The sequence below is a fragment of the Cebus imitator genome, unplaced genomic scaffold (genome assembly GCF_001604975.1).
Source record: "Cebus imitator isolate Cc_AM_T3 unplaced genomic scaffold, Cebus_imitator-1.0 Scaffold419, whole genome shotgun sequence".
NCBI lineage: Eukaryota > Metazoa > Chordata > Mammalia > Primates > Cebidae > Cebus > Cebus imitator.
The window spans coordinates 585787-597889 of NW_016107734.1; the positions used below are offsets into that span (position 1 = coordinate 585787).

General features: G+C 46.8%; 1 protein-coding gene across 1 annotated transcript in view; it reads right to left on the minus strand.

Moving 5' to 3' along the window:
* VKORC1L1 (vitamin K epoxide reductase complex subunit 1 like 1) overlaps nt 1–3256 on the minus strand; it is an 81687-nt gene extending 78431 nt beyond the window's left edge. Inside the window, exon 1 of the mRNA XM_017509697.2 lies at nt 2801–3256. Coding sequence (XP_017365186.1) covers nt 2801–3123 — 323 coding nt within the window. The 5' untranslated portion in view covers nt 3124–3256. The remainder of the gene's footprint in view (nt 1–2800) is intronic.
* Nucleotides 3257–12103: the final 8847 nt, after the last annotated feature.

The following is a 12103-nucleotide window of genomic DNA, read 5'->3' on the forward strand; positions in this document are numbered from 1 at the left end:
TCTCAAAAAAAAAAAAAAAAAAATCAGCATTTCTATTGTAGCCTCCTAATTTTGGGGAAGTATTTCTTTAGAAATCTAAAAATCTGGCCCTTTATATCATTATGGCCCCAAAATAATAGGGGACTTTACACACAGATAACATATGCCTCTCAAGATTCTCTCATTAACTTCTACCTCATTCTGCTTGGATTAGGACATTTGGGGATTGTGAAATGAGAATAAAGTTGAGTATAAGCAATCCAAAACCATGTGCTTACACTGGATACTGGAAGAGGACTTTCTTCAGAAACTTTTTCATCTGTTAACTTTCTCTGGGATCAAACTTTCTTTTCCTAAAAGAGTCACATCTTTGAGTACTACTGGTACATGGCAATCACTACTCAAAAGAAATTAAGTGTCCAATAATCAGCTTTCATTTAAAGTCTCTTTCAGCTTGACAAAATAAAAACTTTCAATGTTTTGTGTACCTACTTCCAAAAGAAAATTAGTCTATACATGTATATGTGATTATATATGTACATAAACACGTGTGATTTTCATCAGCCTGTTTATAAACTATTTCCAAAATAAGCTGACCTGCAAATTCATTTGTTAAATGAGTAGTTTATAAACTACTTGATTTTTGCAAGTAGTTTATAAACAGGCTGATCAAACTGAACAAATTTCTTAAAATAATTTCACTGTATAGATAGCAAGTTATTTACTCTTATTAGTATTTTTACCTAATCTTTAACAAGCATCTAAGTGAAACTGTTTTATGTCCACAGCTACACAATGAAACACTTTCAGTCACAACATATTAAATTCACATTTAAAACTATAAAGATATCCAGTTACCTCTAGTCTTACATATTCTTATACATACTTTTAATATACTTCTTGATGTTTTATGATGCACACTCAGCTCTTGTAGGATATATAACTATGAGAATATTTAGAATATATGCTTATTAAGTGGTTCAAAACTCTTTTTAAAAAAAGTCAATTCTAAGAACTTAAGCATAAAGTACTCCTTCCATGTCCCAATGTTAAAAGGTCCATTTACTATAGACTACTTGTTTCAAAAAAAAATTAAAATTGGTAATAATTCCGCTTAAATTCCATATTAACCTAGGATCAAAAATTATTTTTAGTTCTTGTTTCTTAAATACTTGAAATGTGCTGCTGCATGATGTTTTCCTTATATATTTATCCACTGAATTAACTTCAGGTGGAATGTACTTATGAGTTTAAAAGTCCTTTCCCAAAGTCGAAATAACATAAAATGTTTGCATAAAAGACACTCAATGGTTCTTAAAGGGTATCTGAGAGTCTAAACAGCCTATTAACTTGGTTCTGAATAACCAACAACAAATGTGAGCTTTTTGTCACATATATGTACTTTCCCCTGTAAACTCATACCTACATTTTAAATGCATTTTAAAGATGTTTCGTTTGGCCATGTGATAATTATTTGCCCTGTAAAAAGCTACAGGATTTTGGTTTAAGAGCAAATGAGATAGAGTATCTCGTCCATGAGAAGGCTAAGTGGAAAGATCTGCTCCCTGAAGTTTGTAACCAATAGCAAGACAAACTCCAATGCTACCTTGTTCATGTAATCAACAATACGTGAGTCGAAATAAACTAGTGAACTATACATTTCTGTCTACATACCAATTTGCCAATCAACAGGAGGGGAAGAAATTGCTCAAATGTGACTACTGTTAACAAACAACTAAATATTTAGACATAATCTCTATTAAAACCATAACCTATCAATTCTGAAATCATTCCTTCGACTTTTATGTTTTTAATATCCCCGTAAAAAAAAAAGCAGCCACCTTTAAAATGTAAATTCCTCCCTTTTTCAAAGTAACCTGCCTAGAAAAATTTAATGTATTAAAATAACAGACAAACCAATTACAACATTAAAAAAAACAAAACACTAAAATGATCAGTAACACAAACCAATCGCTCCAGTTTAGCAAAGCGTATGTTTTTAATCTGTTGTGGGTATGCTATTATACTAATAAGCAACAACGTTTAAAAGTCCACCCAATGCCTAAAGCACCACCATACACATATTTGTCCTTTACTCCAATGAAGCTTAAACTCAGACCCAAACTCAGACCATTTCCCCCTCCTGGCACGCTGAAATATTCGAGGGGAAATCCAAGAAATCAGATATGTTAAGTGCCGGTATCTTCTTCCAGAGTAGGGTCAAATTCGTGTTTGCCCGCAAATGTCACTGTCCCAGGAAGTCTGCAAATTCTAACTAGCGCTGGAGTACAAAGAGGCCTGACCACGGAAACACCTGTCCTACCACCAGGAAGACACTGGGAAACGCAAGCCCCCTGAGTCCGCGCTAGCCCCAGAGCCTCGGCTGCAGCGACGGGGGGACCAGAGGTGGCCGCTGGCCTCGCGGGTGCGGCGGACGGGGTCCCACACCCCCCGCCCGCCTCCCCAGAACCAGGAAACCTGTCAGGCCGGCCGGGACCCACCCTCCTCAGACCCTCGCGCCCCAGTCCAGCCCGGCCCCGGCCCGACCGCTCCCGCCCGCCCCGGCCTCCGGGCTGCACTCTGCCACCTCATCCCTCCCCGGCGGCCTCGCGGCCCCGCCACCTCCGCCGCGCGGCCTGGGCTCGGGCCGCCCCCCAACCCCCGGGCAGGAGCGCCCGGACCCGGACCCGGACCCCGTCCGCTCCCCCGCGGCCCGGTCCCCGCCGCCCCCAGGCCCGAGCTCGCGCCGCGCGCTCCCCACCCCCAGCCTCCGCCCTCGCCCCGCGCGGCCGCTCCCGGCCCACTCCCCCACGCCGGCTACCTGGAGGCAAGGGCGGCGGAGCACTTCACCCATGGCCCCAGGTCGCAGAGGGCCCGGTGCTCGGGGTCCCGCTCCTTCTCCCGCTCCACGTGGTAGGCGTAGATGGAGAGCAGGATCCCAGCGGCGCACACGGCGTACCGGGCCACCCGCTCCCACCGCGGCACCGACACTCTCAGCAGGACGGGCGCCGCCATCTTCGCCCCTCCGCCGCCGCCGCCGCCGCCGCCGCCGCCTCCCTCCGCCTCCACCTCAGCCGCCGCCGCCCGTCGGGGCCCGACCCAGCCGCCGCCGCCGCCGCCACCGCAGCCGCCGCCGCGCCCCATTGGCTCGGTCGCCTGCTCCGGGCCCCGCCCCCACAGGCGCGCGGCCCAACCGCCCCGAAACGAGTGAGGCGGGCGGAGCGGGGAAGGCGCGCGCGGGCGCGGAGGGAAAGGGCGGAGCGCGCAACCGCCGGGGGGGCCGGGTCCGCTGGCGGAGACTGAGGCGTCGCTGCCGCGGAGCGCGAGGGGGCGGGGCCCGGGTTGAGGGGCGGGGCCCGGGTCGAGGGGCAGGGCCCTGGTTGAGGGGCGGGGCCCGGGTTGAGGGGCGGGGCCCAGGTTGAGGGGCGGGGCCGGGAGGGAGGGACTTAGGGGAGCCGTTACAAGGAGCATGTTGCAAGGATCCCACTGTGGGTGACTGGGTGAGCCCTCGGCCCCTCCCTCTGGGGATGGCAATCAGTTGCCGTCCTTTTTCCCTTTTTCGTCGTTATCACTTGATATTTCTTATCCAACCCAAATCTCCCCTGGCCAATGCTTGGAGCTCCTGAGCCACACTCCTATGACCCGATCTTCCCACCTCCGGGCACTTTGTGTTCAACTTGTGCAAAACTTTTTTTTTTTAATGTGCAAAATTATGTTTTAAATTAAAAACCTATTTTTAAAACATGATTTATGGGCCGGGCGTGGTGGCTCACGCCTGCAATCCCAACACTTTGGAAGGCCGAGGCAGGTGGATCACTTGAGGTTAGAAGTTCAAGACCAGCCTGGCTTTCATGGTGAAACCCCCCCCGTCTCTACTAAAAAATAATAATAATAATAAAAATTAGCCAGGCATGGTGGTGCGCCCCTGTAATCCCAGCTACTTGGGAGTTTGAGGCACGAGAATCACATGAACCCAGGAGGCAGAGGTTGAAGTGAGCGGAGATCACATCACTGCACTCCATCCTGGGCCATAAAGGGTGAGTCTCAAAAAAAAAAAAAAGAAACAAATTTACAAATGCCTTGCTTCTCTGTAGGTTGAATTTGAGGTGGCTTATCATAATTCATATCATATAGAAAATATAGGTGGGCTAATAAAATTAGTACAAAGAAAAGGAAAAGTCACCGTCAGGCATGGTGGCTCGTGCCTGTAATCCCAGCACTTTGGGAGGCTAAGGCAGGTGGATCATCTGAGGTCGAAAGTTCAAGACCAGTCTGACCAACATGGAGAAACTCTGTCTCTAATAAAAATACAAAATTAGCCAGGTGTGGTGGCGAATGCCTGTGATCCCAGATACTACTCCGGAGTCTGAGGCAGGAGAATCCCTTGAACCTGGGAGGCAGAGTTTGCGGTGAGCTGAGATCATGCCACTGCACTCCAGTCTGAGCAACAAGAGTGAAAGCCTGTCTCGTTTCAAAAAAAGAAAACAGAAAAAAAAAGTCAGAATAATGAAAGGCCAGGAATAAGAACACAGATAAGCAGGTCATAGGGGCTTACACATTTATTAAAATTGGGTCATACATTTGGCTCTGAGCTTCCTGGTGGCCAAAACTAAAAGGAAAACACATGTATGTGCTTTTCTCACTGTCTCTGAGAAGAAACACAGTGTTCTCAGAGATTCTCAGTGTTTCCCTAGTTGCAGCTTTCAATTTTTCAGGGGCTTTATACAGTGATTTTGAGGTAATAAGCAATATCCTTGTATTGGTTACCTAATGGTGGGTAAAAATTGCCCCAAATTTAGCAGCTTAATAAACAATAAACTTTTTTTTCCTCACAGTTTCAGTAGGCTTGGAATCTGGGTGAGGTTAACTGTGTCCTCTGGCTCAGCCTCTCATGAGGATACAATCAAGCTGTCAGCCAGGGCTGCAGCTGTCTCAGGCTTCACGACCCTCTTTTTTTGAGACGGAGTTTCGCCCTTGTTACCCAGGCTGGAGTGCAATGGCGCGATCTCGGCTCACCGCAGCCTCCGCCTCCTGGGTTCAGGCAATTCTCCTGCCTCAGCCTCCTGAGTAGCTGGGATTACAGGCACGCGCCACCATGCCCAGCTAATTTTTGTATTTTTAGTAGAGACGGGGTTTCACCATATTGACCAGGATGGTCTCGATCTCTTGACCTCGTGATCCACCCGCCTCGGCCTCCCAAAGTGCTGGGATTACAGGCGTGAGCCACTGCGCCCGGCCCATATCACAACCCTCTTTCAAACTCACTTCCACGGCTGCTGGCAGGCCTCAGGTTCTCTGGAGACCTCAGTTCCTGTCCACTTGCACCTCTTCACAAGAAGCAGCTGGCTTGCCCCAGGGCTAGGGAGGAGAAAGAGGAAGAGAAAGAAAAAGAAAATGAGAGAGAGATTGCAGTCCTTTTCTGTAACCTAATCCCAGAAGTGACATCCCATCACTTTTATGTATTCTATTGCTACTTAGAAAATAGTACCTAGGTCCAGCAAGGCAAGATGGCTCACTCCTGTAATCCCAGAATTTTACGAGGCCGAGGTGGGTGGATTACCTGAGGTCAAGAGTTCAAGACCAGCCTGACCAATATGGTAAAACACCGCTGAGACTAAAAATACAAAAACTAGCTGGATGTAGTGGAATATGCTGTCATCTCAGCTACTTGGGAAGCTGAGGCAGGAGAGTAGCTTAAACTTGGGAGGCAGAGGTTGAAGTGAGCTGAAGTCACACGGTTGCACTCCAGCCTGACCTGGAAGGTGAAACTCCATCTCAAAAAAAAGAGAAAGAAAGAAAGAAAAGAAACAAGTCCCAGTAGTCCCTAGGTCTAGCCCCTGGTCAAAGGGAGAGAATTATACAGGACATGAATATGAGGAGGCTGTTTACCACAGTCTTCAAAAACATCCTCACTCTGCCTGGGTGGGGTGGGTCACAACATTTTAAGAGGCTGAGGCAGGAGGATTGCTTGAGGCCAGCAGTTCAAGACCAGCCTGAGCAACATAGGGAGCTCTGGTCTCTGCAAAAAATATACAAAATTTGCTGGGCGTGGAGGTGCTTGCCTGTTGTTCCAGCTACTTGGGAGGCTGAGGGGGGAGGACTGATTGAACCCAGGGGTCTTGGGACAGGGGTGTGGGTGGAGGCTGCAATGAGCTGACATTGCCCCACTGCACTCCCACCTGGATGACAGAGTGAGACCCTGATTTGAAAAAAAAAATCCTTACTTTGCATCCCTAATGATTTTCATAAATCTAAGTGGACTCCTGCAGCTTCCCTTCTTACAGATTCCTTCACTTAATTAATGAGATCTCTTGATCATCTGGCTTGTTTTATGTCTGGGAGGTTTACCCATGTTATTACAGATAGTGAATTATTTTTCATTACTGTGTAATAGACCATTATATTAAATATCCACAATTTTATTTATCCATTCTACTGCTGTTGGAAATCTAGCTCATTTTTAGCTATCACGAATTAAGTTGCTATGAACATTCTATAAATGAATTTTGGTGAACATAAGCCCTCTTTTTCTTTTTTTTAATTGGAGAGAGAGTTTTGCTCTTGTTGACCAGGCTGGAGTGCAAGGGTGTAATCATGACTCCCTGCAACCTCTGCCTCCTGGGTTCAAGCGATTCTCCTGTCTCAATCTCTCAAGTATCTGGGATTACGGTCATTCACCACCATGCTTGGCTCATTTTTTTTTGTTTGTTTGTTTGTTTTTAGTAGGCATGGGGTTTCATCATGTTGGTCAGGCTGGTCTTGAACTCCTGACCTCAGGTGATCCACCCGCCTCGGCCTCCCAAAGTGCTGGGGTTACAGGTGTGAGCCACCCTGCCCAGCCAGCAGAAGGCCTCATTTCTGTTGGGAATATATCAGGAGTGGAATTGATGAGTTCGATAGTAAATACTGCCTCTGTCAATTCAGGTGCTCCAAGTGACAAGGTGCAGCAGCCTGCAGGCCCACGCAAGCATGAACATTAAAAAAAAATCTTGAATTTCTTCAAGAAAAATTCCGGGCACTTAGCCCTGCAAAGTCATTGAGCAACGGGATAAGCAAGAAGGTAATAATAGCCAGCAGCACAAGCGGCGGCCCAAGGCAAGTCCCACCCTGGCCAGCAAAATGTTAAAAGTTTGACAAATGTTGGAAAATGGTAAGAGAAAGTGTGTGTGAAAGAGAGAGAGAGATGGGAAGTAAAACTAAAGAAAGAAATAGTGTAAAGAGAAAAGAGAGAGAAGCTTTTTCTTTTAAAAACTCAGGGAGAACAGCTAAGCCTTTCAAAAGGTTTAAAAAGGAAAACTATAAAGTAAAACTGGAGGGAATTGTGGGAAGTAGAAAAGTTCCTGTGGTCCCAGCTCCATGGGAGGACTGCTTGAGCCCCGAGTTCAAGGCTACAGTAAGCTATGATTGTGCCACTGCACTCCAGCCTAGATAACAAAGTGAGAACCTGTCTTTAACAAAACAAGTTTGGGGCCAGATACAGCAGCTTGGCCTATAATCCCAGCACTTTGGGTGGCTGAAGCAGGAGGGTGGCTTGAGCCCAGGAGTGTAAGACCAGCCTGGGCAACAGAATGAGACTTTGCCTCTACAAAAGAAAGAAAAAAAGACCAGGCATGGTGGCTTATGCCTTTAATCCGAGCACTTTGGGAGGCCAAGGCAGATGGATAACTTGAGGTCAGGAGGTTGAGACCAGCCTGATCAACATGGTGAATCCCTGTCTCTACTAATAAGCTGGGCGTGGTAGGTTGTGCTTGTAATTCCAGCTACAGGTGTGCCCACATGCTTGACTAATTTTCTTCAATGTCATAGAGATGGGGTCTTGCTACATTGCCCAGGCTGTTCTCGAACTCCTGAGCTCAGGTGGTGTTGGAAATAGATGTTGAAAACAGATGCTCGGTGCCACAAAGAAAAATTAGCACTGAGACAAAGGATCTTTCAGCAACACAATTTTTACTTCCCGGACTACAGGAAGAGTACTCCCGGTAGCCATTGTGCCACAAGAGAACAATGAGCAAAGGAGGAACCAGGCGAGCTGATCCCAGTTCCGTTCCATAACACAAGAAAGTGGAAGCAAGAATAAGCATGAATGGGCCGGGTGAGGTGGCTCACACCTGTAATCCCAGCACTTTGTGAGGCCAAGGCAGGCAAATCACCTGAGGTCCAGACTTTGAGACCAGCCTGGACAACATGGCGAAACTCCATCTCTACTAAAAATACAAAAATTAGCCTGTCGTGGTGGCAGGCACCTGTAATCCCAGCTACTTGGGAGGCTGAGGCAGGAGAATCGCTTGAACTCAGGAGGGGGAGGTTGTAGTGACCTGAGATCACACCACTGCACTCCAGCCTGGATGACAGAATGAACGAGACTCCATCTCAAAAATAATAATAATAAAAATTTAAAAAAATAAAAAAATTTTGTAAAAGGCATGGATGGACAGAGTGGCTCATGCCTATAATGTCAGCACTATGAGAAGCCAAGGCAGGAGGATCACTTGAGGCCAGGAGTTCAAGACCAGCCTGGGCAATATGGTGAGACTCTGTCTCTACAAAAAAATAAAATTAATAGCTGGGCATGGTGGTATGTATCTGTAGTCCTAGCTACATGGGAGGCCAAGGTGGGAGGAGGACTCCTTGAGCCCAGGAGGTGGAGGCTGCAGTGAGCCATGATCGAGCCACTGCACTCCAAATCCTATCTAAAATAAAAATAAAAATAAAATAAAACAAAACGAGTATTCATGGAGAGCATACTGAGCACAATGCAGGTCTGACAACTGTTTGAGAGCTCTGCAGAGAGCTCAGAGCAGACTGTCCACATAGGAGCAGTTTGTAAGGCAGGAATGGCCTGAATCTGGAATCCCTGGCATGCAGAGCCTTTGGCTGGCGCAGCCTGGGAAGAGCATGCCTCAGCATGAAGCCTGTGGTGGGCCCAAATGTGTAGTGGATGGAGTGTCTTGGCCAGCCAGACCTCCTGCAGTAGCCTCTCTTTTTTTTTTTTTTTTGAGACAGAGTCTCGCTCTGTCGCCCAGGCTGGAGCGCAGTAGCACGATCTTGGCTCACTGCAACCTCTGCCTCCCAGGTTAAAGCGATTCTCCTGCCTCAACCTCCCAAGTAGCTGGGACTACAGGCGCACACCACCACACTTGGTTAATTTTTGTGTTTTTATTAGAAATGGTGTTTTACCATGTTGGCCAGGCTGGTCTCGAACTCCTGATCTCAAGTGATCCATCTGACTTGGCCTCTCAAAGTGCTGGGATCATAGGCATGAGCCACCACACCTGGCCCCAGTATATATATTTTGAATGAATGAATGAATGAATGAATGGACACTCAAAAAATGTTAGCTATTAGTTCTTTGCACAAACAATAGGCCCACAATAAATAACTTTTCCCAAATAAAAAGGAAGTCCTCACACAGAGATTATTTCACCACTCCAGAAAAAAAAAAAAAAGATGAAAACTTTTAAAAGAGTGTTTTGTACACTGGGCATGGTGGCTCATTCCTGTAACCCCAGCATTTTGGGAGGCCAAGGCAGGGAGATCACCTGGAGTCAGGAGTTCAAGACCAGCCTGACCAACACGGAGAAACCTGTCTCTATTAAAAATGCAAAATTAGCCGGGTGGGGCGGCGCATGCTTGTAATCCCAGCTACTCAAGGGGCTGAGGCAGGAAAATTGCTTGAACCTAGGAGGCAGAATTTTCGGTAAGCTGAGATTGTGCCACTGCACTCCAGCCTGGGCAACAAGAGGTGAAACTCCATCTCAAAAAAAAAAAGTGTTTTGTGGTGGAGCACAGTGGCTCATGCCTGTAATCCCAATGTTGTGGGAGGCCAATGTGGGAGGATCGCTTGAGGCCAGGAGTTACAAACCAGCCTGGGCAACATAGCAAGACCCTATCTCTACAAAAAATAAAAATATGAAAGTAGCCAGGCATGGTGGCACACACTGTAGCCCTAGCTGTTCAGGATGCCGAGGCAGAAGGATTGCTTGAGCTCAGGAGTTCAAGGCTACAGTGAGCTAAGATCGCGCCACTGCACTCCAGCCTGGGTGACAGAGAAACACTGTGTTTCTTAAAAGAAATAATGAATGACATCGTGTTTTGCCCTCTGTTCTCTGAAGTCCTCCTGCTTTCCTGAGGATGTCAGCGTCCATGAGCATGAGCATGCAATTTGCCTGACTCACCATCTCACGTCTTCCTCAGCTCTGATGACCTTTGCTTCCATTTCCCTTAAGCTGCCACATGAACAGCTCTTGTGATCTTTTGGACGACTAGATTTCTAAAATCTTCAACATTCTTTCTACTTGCCCTCTGTGGCAGATTATATTTTCCAAGGTGGCTGCAACAAGTTCTGCCATCCTGTGTGCCCTTCTTTTTTTTTTAATTTTTAAATTTTTTATGTTTTCAATTTTTTGTTTATTTATCTTTATTTTTTGAGACTGGAGTCTCACTCTGTCACCCAGACTGGAGTGCAATGGTGTGATGTCGGCTCACTGCAACCTCTGATTCCAGGGTTTAAGTGAATCTCCTGTCTCAGCCTCATGAGTAGCTGGGATTACAGGTGCCCACTACCATGCCCAGCTAATTTTTGTATTTTTAGTAGAGACGGGTTTTCGCTATGTTGCCCTGGCTGGTCTCAAACTCCTGACCTCAAGTGATCTGCCTGCCTCAGCCTCCCACAGTGCTGGGATTACAGACATGAGCCATAGTGCTTGGCCAAAAGTTGAATTTCTTTTTTTTCCCCCAAGATGGAGTCTCAGTCTGTCACCCCAGCTGGAGTGCAGTGGCCCGATCTTGGCTCACTGCATCCTCTGCCTCCTGGGTTCAAGTAATTCTCCTGCCTCAGTCTCCTGAGTAGCTGGGAGTACAGGTGCACATCACCACAGGCCGGCTAATTTTTGTATTTTTAGTAGAGACAAGGTCTTGCCATATTGTCAGGCTGGTCTCGAACTCCCAACCTCAGTTGATCCACCTGGCTTGGCCCCCCAAAATGTTGGGATTACAGGCGTGAGCCACCGCACCCGGCCAGTTGAATTTTTTAATAAATAAAACCAAAAAAATTGGTCTATTTAGAGGGTACAGGTGCAGGTTTTCTTACCATGGAGCACTGAGGTCTGGGCTTTGAGTGTAGCCATGACTAAATAGTGAACATTGTGCTCAATAGGAGAATATTCACCCCTCACCCTCTTCCCATCTTTTGGAGTCTTCAGTGTCTATTTTTCCTTCTGTGTACCTATTGTTTAACTCCCACGAGTGAGAAGAGTCAGTATTTGGCTTTGTTTCTGAATTATTTCCCAAGGTTAATGTCCTCCAGTTCTATCCACTCTGCTGGAAAAGGCACAATTTCATTCTTTCTGTGGCTGGGTCACGTTCCACGGTGTGTATATACCACATTTTCTTTATCCAGTCATCCGCTGACGGACACTTAGGTTGATTCCATATCTTTACTACTGTGAATAGTGCTGTGAAAAACATACGAGTGCACGTGCCTTTTGATACTTTGATTTCTTTCCCTTTGGGCAGATACCCAGTAGTGAGATTGCTGGTTGAATGGCAGTTCTATTTTTAGTTCTTGGAGAAGTCTCCGTACTATTTTCCTTAATGGTTGTACTAATTTACATTCCTACCAACAGTGTATAAGCATTCCCTTTTCTCTGCATCCTCAGCAACATGTGTTGCTTTGTGACTTCTAATTTTTATAGAGATGGGGGGGGGTCTCATAATGTTGCCCAGCCTGATCTGTCTCAAAGTCCTGACCTAAGTGATTCTGCCCACCTCAGCCTCCCAAAGTACAGGGTTACAGGTACAAACCAGCATATCTGGCTGTTTTCTGACTTTTTACTAGTAGCATATGCTGGCTGCAGTGGCTCACGCCTGTAATCCCAACACTCTGGGGGGCCTAGGTGGGCGGATCACCTGAGGTCAGGAGTTGGAGACCAGTCTGGCCAACATGGTGAAACCCCATCTATACTAAAAGTACGAAAATTAGCTGGGCGTGGTGGCAGGCACCTGTAATCCCAGCTACTTGGGAAGCTGAGGCAGGAGAATTGCTTTAACCTGGGAGGTAGAAGTTGCAGTGAGTCAAGATTGTACCATGGCACTCCAGCCTGGGTGACAGAGCAAGACTTTCTCT